Raw genomic sequence first — 18,851 nt, 5'->3', positions numbered from 1 at the left:
ATCAAGAATCTACAAGCCTCACCAGGTATCATGGCAGGTGTCTACAGTCCCAGCTACTCGGGAGGCTGAGGCAGGAGGATGGCTTGAGCCCAAGAGTTTGAGGTTGCTGTGAGCTATGACGCCATGGCACTCTACTCAGAGCAACAGAATGAGATTCAATCTCAGAAAAAAAAAGAATTTATAGGCCTTCATAAGGAAATTTACTAAAACACTAACAACCTGATGGTCTGTAAATGAAAACCACTATTGTATTAGAACATGATTTTCCCTTTCTCTTTCCTATTTCTTGTCCTTGAAGCTGTATGAAGCACTTCACTCAATGTTTATTTGAGAAAAATTTAATGAAGTAATTCGGCACAAGGTGACTGCAGCTGCACGGGAGGCAATAGGGCTGGGTACAAAGGGGACAGGGAAGACTGGAGATAAGGTGCTGAGCCAATACTGGACTTCCAGGCCAACGGCATGGCTGAGAAGTCATCAGGAAGGACACTGGTCTGCAGGGTCTCTGAACAGGAGCAAACAAAGTCCTGAGAAAGTGCTCTCTGTGAGGAAGAACAGGAGCCAAGCAGGAAACCTTTGCATGCTGCGAAGCTGGGACAGAAGTTTCCTCCCGGAGCGTCACCATGTTCACTTCAGCTCAGGAGTCCTGCAGGAGACAAAGGAGAGTGTTTTTCAGGCTCTACAAACAGCTTCCTTTCCCCTCTTGCAGGGTTTCACGTCACAGCACGGCAGGAAGAAGACAAAAATATGAAGTCTTCCTGAGCCAGTGCTCCCTCAGAGCACAGCACTTTCATTAAGCTGAGAGCAGCTTTACTGTGAGCTGCCTGAGGAGAAATTCGGATCCAAACTGCTCCCCATTACTTGTCACTTGTCTTATCATCTTTACTATTGTTCTAAACAAACCGAATCTGTCTCTAAATAAGAATTAAAGGGCATTACCTGTTGGCTGAAGTCCAGTGTGTCCTGGGAAAGACAGGGAAAGGTACACACTTAAAAAATAGGGAATCAAATTTGCCCCCTAATACAATGTCCCCAGTCCCAGATCTCCCACATGAGATTTCTCTAATATCACAACCCACACCAGGGAGGGCAGAGAAGGGAGCAGAAACTGAGAGCTTGTGACCCATGAAGTGTCTGTCACACAGACCCTGTGTAATGTCATTAGCCCTGGTGGTTGTCCTTTCATCTGCGCCCCCCCAACCCCCATCTCCACATGTTAACCTTTCTCACATCTCTGTAGGCCATAAGCCCTTATGCTTTGACACAGTAACCAGGATTTGCTGATTTTAGGCTTTGCAGGAAATCTGAGCTCAACTGTGGAAAGAAAGGCTTTGCACCAGGCCACTGATCCACTGGGAACCAGCCTCAGCAAACCCTTATTTCTTCCTTCAGACGGTGGAGGGACTCAGCACAGCAGGTTCCTCACCTTTCTGATTTCTGAAGTAGATGAACAGCCCCGCCCCAAGGAAGAGCAGACCCAGAACAAAGCCCCCAACTCCACTCAGCATCTTGCTCTGTGCAGATTCAGACTGTGCTCCTGAGAGAAAAAGCCAGGGTTAGTGATTTTTATCCCCAATTCAACTTCTCTAACTGAGACCCTGTGATTCAGAGCTTTGAGAATGGGGGAAGAAGTTTACTTTGGAAGAACCAAAATAATTATTCATTTCCAGAAAAGAAATTTAAAAATCCTACTCAGTAACTACAAGGTTCAGGCACTGAACTCATTCAAACATCACTGCCCTGACATAAAGCATGCTTCAACATGACTTCTAAAAGCCTGGGACTCAGTGAGGTCAAGCAGCTCATTTAGAGTGACAGAGCTAGTAAGAGGCAGAGCTGAGAGTGGATTCCCCTTCCATGAGGAAGTCCCCACGTGCTCTTCTTCTCAGATCTCCAGGAACAACTCAGAGCAACATGCCAGCCCCAGGGCCAAGAGGGTGACCATGACCTGTGACATGTTGGGAAAGTTCAAAACAAGGACAACCTCTTTTCTGCCTGACAGACAAGACTGCTTCTCCAGGGGATAGAATTAGTGTCTGGAAACTACCACAGCGCTCCTGTCAGTGACCTGTGCTGAAGGAGAGGAAAGCAAGGAACAAACGAAAATAAGACGTGGGAGTGGAGGAACCTGACACTCAAGAGATAAGCAAAGGCCCCTTCTTGGTGGGTGAAAAAACTATGAGGTTAGGAAGCTTCTCACTCCATTCCACCGTGACAGGGTTCATCAGGCTCGGGTGCTCCACTCGGCAGGTGTAAACCTCTCCACTCTGAGGAACTGTTTCAAGCATCACCAGGGTCTGGAAGGTCCAGTCTCCATTTTGAATCAGGCCTGTGGAGACCACACCAGCCTCCTCTTCCTGGCCATTTCGGAACCACTTGACTTCAATCTTGCCTGGGTAGAAACCATGCACAGCACAGACCAGGAGGTTGTGGTGCTGCAGGGGCTGAGTCTTTGCAGGATACACGGTCACTGTAGGCTCAACTAGGAGAAAATGTAGAGGGAGTAAGTGAGGAAGACACGGTGAGTCTCCCTGGTTGGCGCTTTCTGCCTCTCTGCAAACCCAGGCTTCAGTCACAGGCATGCTTCCAGCAAAGCTGCCATGTGATCTAACAATGTCATGAGCCTTGAATTTAATCTCTACAGCAGGGACCTATTAGATGTCAGAGATGTTGAGGAAAATTGTGTTTGTTTTGTTCATAGCTTGAAACTGTTATTTACTATTGACTTGAAAATCTTTGCAAAGCATGTAGCGTATTCATTAACAGTAGGATTCTCAGAGCCAGGCTGCCTGGTTCAGACCCAGGCTCCTACCGGTTGATCCTGAGGAAGTTTCTCAATTGTTCTGTGCCTCAACTTTGTCAGCAATAATGAAGGCTTAAATACTAATTTATCTCATGGGATTATTGAGGATCAATGCACCTATAATATATAAACCAAAGACTGAGTGCAGCCTTCACCTTATGTTAGCTATTTATTGTCCTTGTTTCCTATGAGAGAAAGCAGTATGGATGGACTGGGGGACAGGGGAGGGTAGATGGGGACATGGAGTAGGAACCTTCAGGAGTGCTACTTCCATGTGCTCACACCTTAGAACACCACAGAAATGGTTCTACCTCCAGAAAGGAGGAATGGAAAGAAGTAATTCTTTCTTGGTGAACTAAGTCTCTAGAACAGCATGAGTCCTAAAGGAGAGAGAAAGGAGTAAGGAAAGTCATTCAGTTAAAACAAGTTGTTATATTTATATTCAGCTGAACAATCTGTCTCCATTGCTACCCTATTAAGGTGTGCTCCCAAAGGTGCACTAGGTCTTATTTTCAGGGGACGTCTTATCTTTCCTGTGAGTAGGTCTTATTTTCGGAGGATGTCTTATTTTCAGGGAAACAGAGTAGATAAGCATCATTATTATTAGAGCTATTATTTTTGAAGTCTTTCTGTCCTGGCATTTGAGGCCAGGATAAGGTCTGAAACTTATATTAATAAGTGTACTTAACCCCTAGGACAGTCCTTGATATAGCAGGACTTGATAAATACAATCATTTCAAAGGAAAGAAGGAGAAACCTGGAGACAACAATTTTTACAATAACACAGAATGGTAGACTTAAGATGGATTGTAAATCATTATCAAAAGTGTTACAACATATTTCATTAAATAAAAATCTTCAAATTCTATAAATGGAAAATAATTTCAAAATACATACAAAAGCAGAGAATATGCTAAATCAAATATCAGCAAGGTATTAATAATCATCTTACAGTATAGACAACCTATAAAATCACTGAGAAAAGTACTAAGTTCTCAGAGGTAACACACAATAACAAATTTTATTGTCTGTAATATACATTAGATGTTTCTTACAGCAATAATTATGATCAGCCAATAAATACGTGCAAGATGTTGAAGAGCCTTAGAAATCAAAGAAATGTAAATTAAAAATTAAAAAGAGGGATAGGGTACCAGGCAGTAAACACCAAGAAATACTACTCAGTTTGGCTGGAGCTTAAAAGGGAAAATGAGGAGACATGGAAGTGGCTTGAGCATCAAGGTGGTTTTGGAACTACTGGCTTTTAGAGTTGAGAGCTGAGTGAAGGCACATTTTGAAAAGGGGAACTTGCTGGGGGGAGACAGCAAGATGGCAGCCGAGTAACAGCTTCCTTGCATCTGGGCACCGTGAGTCTGGGGAGATAGGACTCCAGGCATCTCTGGCTGGTGGGATCTGCCTATCATCATCCCTGTGAGGATACAGGGAATCAGCGAGAGACTTCTGGACCCCAAGACAGACTGAAACAGTGGAAAACTCGCATGTGGTCCCGTGTGTTCAATCAGTCTAAACCCGCCCGCGACTGTAAGTTCAGTAGCAGCGAGACTGCAAACCGGAAAAGCCTTACCTGTGAACTGTTTTGGTGTCTTTGGACTTGGCACTCAGTTGAACTGCCTTGGGGAGAGCCTGAGCGGGAGTGCGGAGAACTTTGGCCATTGTCTAGGGCCCCAGTCTGAGCCGCTGAGCCAGACGGAGCTAATAGTGTTTGGCTGTCCGCCACAGGGAGCCTTGTGAGTGATCTGCCCTGGCAAGCTCTGCCCTCAGGGTCGCAGAGCAAGAATCGGGTGGGAGCTGGTGACCTAGCGACTGAGTAGCATAAGGGTGGGGTCTGAGCCACCTTGCAGTCCTAACCCTCAGGGGTAGAGTGAGACCGGTTTTGGCACACTGGGTAAGTAGATAGCGACTTCAGCAGTGATTCCAGCAACAAGCACTTTCCTGGGAAAGCTTCTGCTCAGCAAGTTTACAAGTTCAAAGTGCCTTTTAAGTGGGCTGAAGAGAGATTTAGGGTGTCTACCTGCTGGGGTTTGAGAAATCAGCGGCCTCCAGTTGTATCAGAACTGTGATTAACATCTCATACCCCAGAAGACCATGTGTTGCCCAGAAAATATTCAACAACATATACATACTGCTTTGTTTTTGGTTGTGTTTTTTTTTGTTTGTTTGGTTGGTTCGGTTTTTTTTGTTTATTTTGCTGTTGTTGATGTTGTTTTGTTTTTTAGTTTCAACCTTTTCCGTACAGATCTTTTTTCTTCCTCAATTTTTCTAGTTTAATTATAATTTCCCATTGTTGCCTTTTTCAATAACTAGAACTTCATTTTTGCTAGTGTTTCTACTGCTATTATTTGGTTTTTCACCCAATTTTATCCCGTAAAGTTTTCTGTTTGCTTGTTTTGGTTTGATTTGTAGCATTTTTGTCTTTCCTCTATACTTGGTGGAGGTGGGGTACTGTGTCTGACCAGGTTAGCAAAGAGCTGCTGACCTCAAGGGAACCACCCAACTAGGCACCCCCAGAAGGTGGGGTTTTTTTAAGATTGTGTCAAAGTACCCTACTGTACACCTATATTGCTCTGTCTCCCTCTTTCTGTGCCTCTCTTCTTTGTGTCAATATTCCTTTTACCCACCTCCTCTCCTTTCTCTATTTTTTTTCCTTTTCACTCGTTCCTCCTTTCTTTCATCCCTTTCTTGCTCTTCAACCTTCTCATCCTTCTGGTCCTGTACCAAAAGGTCTCATCAAACCCTTAGTCTATAGGCACGAGAACTTAAAGAGCAAGAGGAAGTGAAAGGAAAATTAGGGCAAGGAAACAGATAAAAGAAATCACTCATGAGGAAGAATCAGCAGAAAACTCCAGGCAACATGAAGAACTAGTTCAGAACAACCACGCCAAGGGACCATGAGGTAGCTACTGCAGAGGATTCCACCTATAAAGAAATGTTAGGAATGACAGAAAGGGAATTTAGAATACACAAGATGAAAACAATGAAAGAAATGATGGAAACAATGAAGGAAACTGCTAATAAAGTGGAAAATAACTAATAAAAAGGAAATCCAAAAACAGAATCAAATAAGAGATGAACGATATGAAGAATTCAGAAAGGATACAGCAGAGCTGAAGGAACTGAAGCAGAATGTTCACTGTCAGAATTATGGGACTTTATGAAGCTTTCCAACATACGAGTTATAGGAATCCCAGAAGGGGAAGAAGAATGCCCCAGAGGAATGGAAGCCATACTAGAAAATATTATAAAAGAAAATTTCCCAAATATCACCAAAGATTCTAACACACTGCTTTCAGAAGGATATTGGACCCCAGGTTGCCTCATTTCTAACCAAGCTTCTCCAAGATACATTGTGATGAACCTGTCCAAAGTCAAGACAAAAGAAAAGATTCTGCAAGCTGCCGGGAGTAAGCACCAGTTCACCTACAGGGGCAAATCCATCAGAGTGACCGCAGACTTCTTTAATGAAACTTTCCAAGCAAGAAGACAATGGTCATCTACCTTTAATCTACTTAAACAGAACAATTTCCAGCCCAGAATTCTGTACCCTGCTAAGCTATGCTTTAAAATTGAAGGAGAAATCAAATCATTTACGGATATACAAACATTGAGGAAATTCACCACAAGACCATCTCTACAGGAAATACTTCAATCTGTTCTGCATACTGACCATCGCAATGGATCAGCAGCAAAGTAAGAACTCAGAAATTAAAGGACAGAACCTAACCTCTACACTGATGCAAAAGATAAAATTAAGCAATGGACTCTCACCAAAAAAGACGAATAGAATACTACCACACTTATCAATTATCTCAATAAATGTTAATGGCTTGAATTCCCCACTGAAGAGAGACATAGATTGACTGACTGGATTAAAACACAAGCCATCCATTTGCTGTCTGCAAGAAACACACCTAGATTCAAAAGACACATTAAAGCTCCGAGACAAGGGGTGGAAGACAATTTTTCAGGCAAATGGAATTCAGAAGAAAAGAGGAGTTGCAATCTTATATTCAGATACATGTGGATTTAAAGCAACTAAAGTCAAAAAAGACAAAGATGGTCACTTTATATTGGTCAAGGGAAAAATACAACAAGAAGATGTTTCAATTCTAAATACTTATGCACCCAATTTAAATGCTCCCAGATTCTTGAAACAGACGTTACTCAGTCTGAGCAATATGATATCTGATAACATCATAATCACAGCGGACTTTAACACTCCTCTTACAGAGCTGGACAGATCCTCTAAACAGAAATTAAACAAAGATATAAGAGATTTAAATGAGACCCTAGAACAACTGTGCTTGATAGACGCATATAGAACACTCCACCCCAAAGATAAAGAATATACATTCTTCTCATCACCCCATGGAACATTCTCCAAAATTGATCATATCCTGGGACACAAAACAAATATCAACAGAATCAAAAGAATTGAAATTTTACCTTGTATCTTCTCAGACCATAAGGCACTAAAGGTGGAACTCAACTCTAACAAAAATGCTCGACCCCACCCAAAGGCATGGAAATTAAACAATCTTCTGTTGAATAACAGATGGGTGAAGGAAGAAATAAAACAGGAAATCATTAATTTCCTTGAGCATAACAACAATGAAGACACAAGCTACCAAAACCTGTGGGATACTGCAAAAGCAGTTTTGAGAGGAAAATTCACCGCTTTAGATGCCTACATTCGAAAAACAGAAAGAGAGCATCAACAATCTCACAAGCCATATTATGGAATTGGAAAAAGAAGAACAATCTAAGCCTAAACTCAGTAGAAGAAAAGAAATATCCAAAATCAAATCAGAGATCAACGAAATTGAAAACAAAAGAATCATTCAGAAAATTAATGAAACAAGGAGTTGGTTTTTGGAAAAAATAAATAAAATAGATAAACCATTGGACAGACTAACGAGGAATAGAAAAGTAAAATCTCTAGTAACCTCAATCAGAAATGATAAAGAGGAAATAACCACTGATCCTGCAGAGATACAAAAGATCATCTCTGAATACTACCAGAAACTCTATGCCCAGAAATTTGACACTTTGAAGGAAATGGATCAATATTTGGAATCACACCCTCTCCCTAGACTTAGCCAGGAAGAAATAGAGCTCCTGAACAGACCAATTTCAAGCACTGAGATCAAAGAAACAATAAAAAATCTTCCAACCAAAAAATGCCCTGGTCCAGATGGCTTCACACCAAAATTCTATCAAACCTTCAAGGAAGAGCTTATTCCTGTACTGCAGAAATTATTCCAAAAAACTGAGGAAGAAGGAATCTTCCACAACACATTCTATGAAGCAAACATCACCCTGATACCAAAACAAGGAAAAGACCCAAACAAAAAGGGGAATTTCAGACCAATCACACTCATGAATATAGATGCAATTATTCTCAACAAAATCCTAGCCAATAGATTACAGCTTATCATCAAAAAAGTCATTCATCATGATCAAGTAGGTTTCATCCCAGGGATGCAAGGCTGGTTTAACATACGCAAGTCCATAAACGTTATAAACGTTATCCTCTGTTATATTAACAGAGGCAAAAATAAAGATCATATGATCCTCTCAATAGATGCAGAAAAAGCATTTAATAAAATCCAGCATCCTTTTCTAATTAGAACACTGAAGAGTATAGGCATAGGTGGCACATTTCTAAAACTGATTGAAGCTATCTATGACAAACCCACAGCTAAGACTTTACTGAATGAAGTAAAACTGAAAGCTTTTCCTCTTAGAACTGGAACCAGACAAGGTTGTCCTCTGTCACCTTTACTATTCAACATAGTGCTGGAAGTTCTAGCCAATACAATTAGGCAAGACAGAGAAATAAAGGGAATCCAAATGGGAGCAGAGGAGGTCAAACTCTCCCTCTTTGCTAACGACATGATCTTATACTTAGAGAACCCCAAAGACTCAACCACAAGACTCCTAGAGGTCATCAAAAAATACAGTAATGTTTCAGGATATAAAACCAATGTCCACAAGTCAGTAGCCTTTGTATACACCAATAACAGTCAAGATGAGAAGCTAATTAAGGACACAACTCCCTTCACCATAGTTTCAAAGAAAATGAAATACCTAGGAATATACCTAACGAAGGAGGTGAAGGACCTCTATAAAGAAAACTGTGAAATCCTCAGAAAGGAAATAGCAGAGGATATTAACAAATGGAAGAATATACCATGCTCATGGATGGGAAGAATCAACATTGTTAAAATGTCTATACTTCCCAAAGCAATCTACCTATTCAATGCCATTCCTATCAAAATACCAACATCAAGATTTGGAAAAAATGATTTGGAAAAATGATTCTGCATTTTGTATGGAACCGGAAAAAAACCCGTATAGCTAAGGCAGTTCTTAGTAATAAAAATAAAGCTGGGGGCATCAGCATACCAGATCTTAGTCTGTACTACAAAGCCATAGTGGTCAAGACAGCATGGTACTGTCACAAAAACAGAGACATAGACACTTGGAATAGAATTGAAAACCAAGAAATGAAACTAACATCTTACAACCACCTAATCTTCGATAAACCAAACAAGAACATACCTTGGGGGAAAAACTCCCTACTCAATAAATGGTGTTGGGAGAACTGGATGTCTACATGTGAAAGACTGAAACTGGACCCACACCTTTCCCCACTCACAAAAATTGATTCAAGATGGATAAAGGACTTAAATTTAAGGCATGAAACAATAAAAATCCTCAAAGAAAGCATAGGAAAAACGCTGGAAGATATTGCCCAGGGGAAAGAGTTCATGAAGAAGACTGCCATGGCAATTGCAACAACAAAAATAAACAAATGGGACTTCATTAAACTGAAAAGCTTCTGTACAGCTAAGGAGACAATAACCAAAGCAAAGAGACAACCTACACAATGGGAAAGGATATTTGAATATTTTCAATCAGACAAAAGCTTGATAACTAGGATCTATAGAGAACTCAAATTAATCCACATGAAAAAAGCCAACAATCCCATATATCAATGGGCAAGAGACATGAATAGAACCTTCTCTAAAGATGACAGACGAATGGCTAACAAACACATGAAAAAATGTTCTATATATTAGAGAAATGCAAATCAAAACAACCCTGAGATATCATCTAACCCCAGTGAGAATGGCCCACATCACAAAATCTCAAAACTGCAGATGCTGGCGTGGATGTGGAGAGAAGGGAACACTTTTACACTGCTGGTGGGACTGCAAACTAGTACAACCTTTCTGGAAGGAAGTATGGAGAAACCTCAAAGCACTCAAGCTAGACCTCCCATTTGATCCTGCAATCCCATTACTGGGCATCTACCCAGAAGGAAAAAAATCCTTTTATCATAAGGACACTTGTACTAGACTGTTTCTTGCAGCTCAATTTACAATCGCCAAAATGTGGAAACAGCCTAAATGCCCACCAACTCAGGAATGGATTAACAAGTTGTGGTATATGTATACCATGGAATACTATTCAGCTATTAAAAAAAATGGGGATTCGGGGCGGTGCCTGTGGCTCAGTCGGTAGGGCGCCGGCCCCATATGCCGAGGGTGGCGGGTTCAAGCCCGGCCCCGGCCAGACTGCAACAAAAAAAAAACATAGCTGGGCGTTGTGGCGCGCGCCTGTAGTCCCGGCTCGGGAGGCTGAGGCAAGAGAATCCCTTAAGCCCAAGAATTAGAGGTTGCTGTGAGCCGTGTGACACCACGGCACTCTACCCGAGGGCGGTAAAGTGAGACTCTGTCTCTACAAAAAAAAAAAAAAAAAATGGAGATTTTACATCCTTCGTATTAACCTGGATGGAAGTGGAAGACATTATTCTTAGTAAAGCATCACAAGAATGGAGAAGCATGAATCCTATGTACTCAATTTTGATATGAGGACAATTAATGACAATTAAGGTTATGGGGGGAGGAAAAGCAGAAAGAGGGAGGAGGGAGGGGGATGGATCCTTGGCGTGTGTCACACTTTATGGGGGAAAGACATGATTGCAAGAGGAACTTTACCTAACAATTGCAATCAGTGTAACCTGGCTTATTGTACCCTCAATGAATCCCCAACAATCAAAAAAAAGAAAAAAAATTAAAAAGAGACAAATTTTCAACTGTTACGCAACATTGTAAAAAAATCAACAAAAGGGAATGTGAGCCACGTTTTGTCACAATTATATAAAGTAATAACATGTAACTATATAAATACTGTTAGCATTGCTACAAAATGGTAACAGTATGTTAACAAAATTTTAATTCCAAATGCTAGATCCCCAATCATTTCGACTACAGTCTATAAAAAATGTATACACTAGGGGGAAAAAAGAAAAAAGGACGAATTTAGACGTGAAAGAGGCTTCAGAAAGGTCACAGTTGTCTCAGGAGTCTCCTGCGAAAATTAGTCTCCCACCTTCCGTGAACCACCTGCTCACACAGACTCTGCACACCTTCCTTTCGGGGGTGTCGGGGCCATGAAGGGCGCGTGTGCGGGACAGTCTGGACCAGATCCGCCTCCTCAGCCCCAACTCTTCTCTCCTCCCCTAAACACCCAGCCCAGCCCCGAGTGCCTCACGTTGCCCTCCCGGTATGTCTCAGGGCCGCTGCAGTCCCGGTCCCCTCCGACCTACCGCCGCCGCCTCCCGTCACCGCTCCAGCCCGGCCCATCAGGAACAGGCCGGAACCCCGCCGCCTCCCCGCACCCCAACCTCTCACAGCAGGCACGAGGCTGACCCCCCTCTCCCGCCTTCTCCCCCCGGTCTCTGACACACCCCGCGCTCACCTCGCCGCGGCACCAGGAAGCGGTCTAAGCCCTCGTAGTTGTGTCTGCACACCGTGTCCACCTCGGCCCGCTCCCGCTCCAGGATGTCCTTCTGGCTGTTCAGGCGCTCGGCGGACGGCCGCCCCAGCTCCGTCACCGCCCGGAACTCCCCCACGTCGCTGTCGAAGCGCACGTACTCCTCCCGGTTGTAGAAGTATCTGGCCAGGAACCGCACCCGCTGCGTCCCGTTATAGAAATGACACTCCCCCTTAAACTGCTCCAAGTAACGTGCTGTGGGGACACGAAGGACCCGGTCACGCGGCGGCCTCCTGGGAAGACGCCGTAGGCGAAGCCCGCGGTCCCGGCGCCCGGGGCGGGGTGGGGGCGCCAGGACGGGCTCGGGGCCCCGCGGGCTCTTGTCCCCTCGGCCGGGGCCGCTCGACGGGGACTGGGGGAACCCACCGACCCGGAACGTGACCTCGAGCCGTGGGGGATCCCCCGCCCCGCCCTCCTTCCGGCTCCCAAACGCCCCCGCCCCGCTCAGCCCCGGCGCGTGCCGGGTCCCGGGGATCGACCCCCGACCCCGCCATTGCAACTGCCGCGGGGTCACAGTGACGGCACAACCCCTCGGGACTGAGGGACCCGAAGGAGAAGTTGGCGGTGGGTGACAGAATAGTGGGGTGTCTGAGTAGCGAGAGGGGCTCTGGGAAGAGCGGCCGGAAGATGTGGGGGACCGGGAGGGGCGCGGCGGGGACGTCGGGTGAGGGTGAAGCACCAGCAGAAGCTGAGAATTGCTGCGCTTCTTCCAGAAACCAGAAGAAAGTTCGGTGAAGCGCGGAGTGAGGGGGCGGGAGGGTGAGATCAGACCCGAGAAATCACAGAAAGAGGAAAAGACGGGCGCTTAGGGAAAAAAGCCGCGCGCGGTGTTAGGATCTTGGATTTACACTGACGAAGTTGAAGGACATTGAAACCACGATTCCAGTACAGGTCCGCAAATCCCTTTCTGTTTTTCTAAATCCAGAAAGCACAGGAATCCAATTGTTGTTTTTTTAATTTGGTGCCAAGACTCATTTGGCAAATCTGACCTGTAGAGGTGAGGGGTCAAAGGTGTCTCTGGGCTTTTTTGGCCATATGTGCTTTTGTAGCTTCAGTATATGTGTAAATTATGCGTATGTACATGTTCTGTATTTTTGTCTTTATGTTAAGTCAAACTGCAAATGTCAGAAAGTTAAAGAGTAATCTCTGTGATTAATAAAAGTGAGATGAATACATGGAAGCATCTTGCATCATCAGTATTATGGTATGTAGAATTATTGAGAAATCTGATGCATTCTACTGAAAATATTTGCACCAGTCAACACTATTTATGACTTATAATGGCAAGTTAGTGAAAGTTAATGGTGATGACGGAGAACTCATTTCGGACCAGATAATTTTTGGCTGGGGAGAAAACTGTCTACCGGTGTCCCTGGCCTCTACTCATTAAATGTCAGAAGAAACCCCTGGTGTGACAACTGACAATGGCTTTAGACTTTGCCAAAGTTCCCCAGGAGAGGGGAGGAGGGGAAGGAGGAAAGAAGGGAGGGCGGAAGGTAACTATCCCTGGTGAGAACCACTGGTGTAAACCCTCTGAAAGATCTGTGGTGAGCAAGCCATTCGTTATGGAGCTGCTGAGAATTACAAAAATCAGCCAGTTTTACATCTGTTAAAAGTCTTGGTCCTACATAAAAATTACATTTTTTAGGAATCTGGTCCCAGAGCAGAGCTATTTTTACCAATAAAATAAATTTGCTCAGAACCAAGGTTCATTGATTTCTCTGCCTTGCCAATCTCTCACCAAGTCATACAGTTTGTCTTTTCTATCATTTTCCTTCTTAATTTCTCTGCTGCTGGTCTGCTAGTTATTTGTAGTGATAAACTACAGCCACAGCCATTATATTCCTGTGCCAGGCTCCAACTAAGTCATTTTCTAACTTTCAATCTCCTGCTCTCAGCAATACAAATAGGCATCAAATTACCAGCTTTGGCCAGATGTAGAACTCTCATTTCTGTAGTTAAATCCCCTCAAAAGAGGAGAAACTAAGACACTGGCATTTTCATAGAACAGTTTACAAAAAATGAGCAGGGCCCTGTACTTTGTGGAGATGATGGCCAAGAGGAGTGTTCTCTGGATCAGACGAGCCCTTTTCTAGGTACCTTCTTCACAGATGAGAAAATTAAAAAATAAAAATAAGTGAACTTGCTGTCACTGTAGTGACATGCTCATGGGCCCAACTTTGGGTTGCCAGATTTAGCAAATAAAAATATGGATGCTCTGTTAATTTGCATTTCAAATAAACTTTTGTATATCTGAAGTTCAGATCTCACTGAGCATCCTGTATTTTATTTGACAGCACTAGCTCAACTTGATAGCAAAACCTCAGAAGAAAAAATGAACTTCCTACTTCTTTGTGTTCTTCAACACGTGCCCATGACATTCTGCACATAGCGTGAACCCATATGGAACTTTTCAAATAATAAATGAAAAATGAATTAAGGTTTTTCCTATATATTGGAACTAGCATCCCTTGCATCTTTCTCATATCCTAAAACACACCTTGGCACATCTGAACATCAGAAATTCTATTGGTAATTCATTCGCTAATGGTGTTTAGAATATCAGGCTCTAAAATCAGAAAATATGAATTTAACCATGATCATTTCTACTTAGGTTAATTTTTCACAATCATGAGCCTTTTTTCTTTACCTATAAAATGGACTTAATAGTAGCGTATTTCTCACAAGATTATTATTAAGTGTAAAATCAAGTAGTAACTCTTCCTAGTGCTGATCACACAATACACTCAAATGTGTATTTCCATTTTAATTTGTATACTTCCTGTAAATGCACGCTTACATTACCTTTCTGTTTCTTACCCCTAAAGCAAATGATACCATGATTTGACAATTGTCTTCTATTTTATCACTAATTGTCTTTTTGAACACATAAGGGTCCAAACATTGGTTATGTATAACAATGCAATATCTAAACCTAACACAAAAAGAATGGGCTGACATAGAAGAGAGGGACTTTCTATACACTCACTTACATGGCAATCTCGTTTCTACCTCTAACTTTGTGAACAGGGTAAGTTACATACACCTTTGAATTTTAGATTCTGCAGATGTGTTTATTTTTAAATGCAACAGATAGGATAGTTATTAGAAGTGCATGCCAAAACTTATAGGCCTGGTATATAGTCACTGCAATATTCCATGCTGATAGAGATAAAGTTTATTTTGTTTATTACTCCATTTTCTCTCTTTCTTTTCTTTTTTTTTTTTTTTTTTTGAGACAGAGTCTCACTGTGTTGCCCTTGGTAGAATACTGTGGTGTCACGGCTCACAGTAACCTCAAACTCTTGGGCTTAAGTGATTCTCTTGCCTCAGCCTCCCAAGTAGCTGGGACTACAGGTGCCTGCCACAACGCCCAGCTATTTAGCTATTTCTTTTTTTTTTTTGGTTAAAGTTGTCATTGTTGTTTATCTGGCCTGCACTGGGTTCAAACTCGCCACCATGGGTGTATGTGGCCAGCATCCTACCCACTGAGCTACAGGCGCCACCCGTAACTCCATTTTCATCACATAGAGTAACATCTGGTGAATTCTAAGTCACTAATATGTATTGGGTGTATGAATTAATGACCTTTTACATATCCCATCATCACTGTCTACAAGGGCCATCCAGCACTTCCTTGCTAATGCCTCAATGTCTCAAGTCCACCCACTTCTCTTCAGCTTCTTTATTATTATCCTTTAGGACCATCTGGACCATCTGGCTTTCTGATCCCAGAGCACACTCCATTCCTGAGGCCAGCTACTCAAAAGAGCTAACTGTAATCTTGCCTTCACTTCTAATTGCTCTTCAGACAGTCTATCCAGTTTTCATCTTGTATAGTGCATTGACAGCAAATGTCAAGTCCACTAACCCCAGTGCTCACTTCTGTCTCATGTTATCACCTCACCTACTTAATGGTACTCACCACAACTGGCCGTTCGCTTGCCTTGAAAAAAAAAATATTTTTCTTGACTTGCACACATCATGTTCTCTTGTTTTTTATTCAGCATCACTGGACTCCTCAGTTCCTTTTTTGCAGGCCTTTGGGCCACTACCTTGGTCCTCAAACCTCTTCTCTTATCCTACACACAATCTATTTCCCTATGTAACCTATTCTTTTTTTCTGGAATTTAACACAGTACATGGGAGGATGATGCCATCATAAATACCGCCAGCCCTGGCCTCACCCTGACCTCTAGTCTCTTATATGCAACTGACCTCCTGATGGCTTCACATAAATGTCAAAAAAATCACCTGAAACTTAAACAAAGCCTGTATTTCTTTTTTTTTTTGTAGAGACAGAGTCTCACTTTATGGCCCTCGGTAGAGTGCCATGGCCTCACACAGCTCACAGCAGCCTCCAACTCCTGGGCTTAAGCGATTCTCTTGCCTCAGACTCCCGAGTAGCTGGAACTACAGGCGCCCACCGCAACGCCCAGCTATTTTTTGGTTGCAGCTTGGCCGGGGCCAGGTTTGAACCTGCCACCCTTGGTATACAGGGCCGGCGCCTTACCGACTGAGCCACAGGCGCCGCCAAAGCCTGTATTTCTAACCACCTACTTAAGGTTATTTCCTCCCACATTCTTTCCTATCTCAGTGAATAGCACCACCATCCACCTATTTATTAAGACAAAATACATAGAAATAAGCTTGATTTTTATACTCCACTTAAATTTAATCCATTCACAAGTTATACAAAAACTTACTCTGAATATGTCCACTTCATCTTTATATCTGTCCTTGTCACTAGTACACTAAATGAAGCCACAAGCCTATCTTCCCTAGAGAATTCTGCTGTGCTCCTAAAAGGTTTCCCTGAGTCTGCTTATAATCCCCAACTATCCAATCTCCATATAGTAGCTAAAATTATTCTTTTTAATTGAGTATAAGTTGACTTTCCTTGTAATGTCCCAGTAGCTTCCCATGTTTGTTTAAATATAATTCAAATGTCTTACCTAGGCCATCAGGGCCTACTGTGATGAGGCTCGTGGCTTCCTCTCCATCATCCTTCATCTCAGGCCACTTCACCCCTTTACTACATACATGTCAGCCTCTCTAGCTTTCTTTCTGTCTCTTAAACACAGCACACAACTTTGGCTTTTCCCCTGCTCCATCTCCCTGGAACTCTTGTCCCTTATACAAGTTCACATGACTATCTTGTCATTATTCTTCTCTCAGGGAAATGTAACTTTTTTAGGGAGAACGCACTAACCACCTGAACTGAAGTTGGGTGAATCCAACACTCTCTGCCCCATCACCCTGCTGTCTTCAGAGAACTTAATGCTGTATGAAATTTTCTATTTTATTGAATATTTACTGGGTTATTTTCTGTCTTCTCTGATAGGTAAGTTCCATTAGAGCAAGGACCTTTTCTATCTTATTCAAATAGAATTCTCTGAGCCTAGAACAGAGCCTAACCACAACAGTTGCTCAGAAATATATTTGTGGTCTAAGTTAATAACCTAGGGTTCTGGAAATTGATCAATGTGAAGATCTTAGAAAGCAAGAAGGGCCTCAAGCTCCAACACTCTTTTATTGTGATGACACACTAAATCCCTTCCACTCCCTGTGAGAAATTCAGGCAAACTTCCTCTTTCTCCTCCTTCTACTGGAAGGAAGAGTCACAGGTGAGGAAATGGTGTTTTAGGGAAGAGAGAAATTTTAATTTTCATCTCTTTTGATGGATCTCATAGCACTCAGGGTCTATGCAAACTTTAGGGATTTTCAGTAATGATGGTGGCATAGGTGGGGGAAAAATAGAGAAAATAGGGTCTCTCCTAGACGGTCCTATGTTATGTCCCGGAGGTAGAGGTAACCAGACATGACTAGTTATAGAAAATAGAAAGCATGATGAGTAAACCTGAGTTTGTGAAATTTGGAACAAGACCCCAGTAGAACAATGAGCTCCCTTATGTTGCTTATTGACTTTCAGCCCTATGGGATGAAACCTTAAAACCTTCTCATTTTCCCTGTAACCCCACTCAAGGCATGTAGTTTGAAATTTCACATGAAATTGCCAATGGGTGACTATTTTTTGAGTTATAAAGGGCTTCATAAACATTGGCATTTGGGGAAAAAAGAAAAGGGATAATGGGAGAGGCCTTTGATACACATACATCCTCACACATCAAGGAGAGGCACCAACACCATAGATCCTGTCAGGGACCTAACTCAGGATCTTCTAGGAGAGACCTTCTGAGTTGCTTTTGACTGCCCATACAATTTTCAGAGGAACCTCTGTTTTTTCTAGCATAACTTGGGGACTTTATTTTAATAGCATTATTTTTTAAATCCTCTCAAGACCTTGAGGAAATGTGATACAGGCTGAAGAGGTCTTACTGAAGGAGATTTGAGAAGACACAGGTCTCACAGGAAAGGCAAGTAGCCAGGCTTGTTGTGGAAATAACTTGGGAGCCATATGATAAAGATAGGTGGTCCCTGAAGAAAATGTCACAATTTTTTAAGGAACATAACCTGGACACAGAGACAAAGTTAACTCCCTTTCTTCCCCAACCCGCAATAGCCCAGCATCCCATGTGGGCACTTACGTTGGGTGTCCTTGGCCAAAGCCAGGGGAGGGCTCAGCACCATCAGTACCACTGTCAGAGCCGCCATCCAGGAGCTTCCAGGGAAGTACAGTCGCACCATGAGGAGAACAGGAAAGAATAGATGCTAGAGGAGCAGGCAAGTCTCACTCAGTAGGAACTATGACCCTCCTCCACCCAAACCCCAAATCATAGGGACCAAGGTATTCATTTCTTTGCTCCTTGATTGGGTAATCTCAGTGGGAGAGAACCAATCAGCATCAAAGGTGAATAGCATCAGCAGTTACTGGTCAGAGATTGTGTATGAAGAGCCTCTTCTGAAACTTGGATTTTCCTTCATGAAGGGATTGTTTTAATTTAGTACTTTAAAGGTTTAATCTAGTTGCATCTGAAACACTTTAATTGATGTTTAGAGCTCCCTATTGTGAGCCAGCTCTGTGGCTAGTCAGTGATGTGTTCACAAGTTTGAGCCTTGTAAAAACAATCATCTCCCACTCTAAGACACACAGACACACTTCAGACAAAAATGTGTGTGTCTGTGTGTGTATATGTCTGTGTATATGTGTGTGTGTTTAGAAGGAAAGGGATGGAGGAAAAATGACTGCAAGTCGGGAAATCTATCATCTGGTCCTTATCACACC

At 42.8% G+C, this 18,851-nt stretch overlaps 1 protein-coding gene across 1 annotated transcript; it reads right to left on the bottom strand.

Moving 5' to 3' along the window:
• Positions 1-322: 322 nt before the first annotated feature.
• On the bottom strand, positions 323-18,373 carry LOC128594937 (H-2 class II histocompatibility antigen, E-S beta chain-like). The gene is made up of 6 exons (XM_053603864.1): positions 18,214-18,373; positions 11,591-11,860; positions 2,201-2,482; positions 1,427-1,537; positions 940-963; positions 323-646 (listed from the first exon to the last, which is right to left on the bottom strand). Exons 1-6 carry the CDS (start codon positions 18,311-18,313, stop codon positions 633-635), a joined length of 801 nt encoding a protein of 266 aa, XP_053459839.1. The 5' UTR covers positions 18,314-18,373; the 3' UTR covers positions 323-632.
• Positions 18,374-18,851: the final 478 nt, after the last annotated feature.

This window comes from Nycticebus coucang, chromosome 9 (assembly GCF_027406575.1).
Source record: "Nycticebus coucang isolate mNycCou1 chromosome 9, mNycCou1.pri, whole genome shotgun sequence".
NCBI lineage: Eukaryota > Metazoa > Chordata > Mammalia > Primates > Lorisidae > Nycticebus > Nycticebus coucang.
Note: the sequence above shows the minus strand (reverse complement) of the source record. Positions and strands in the feature narration are given on the sequence as shown.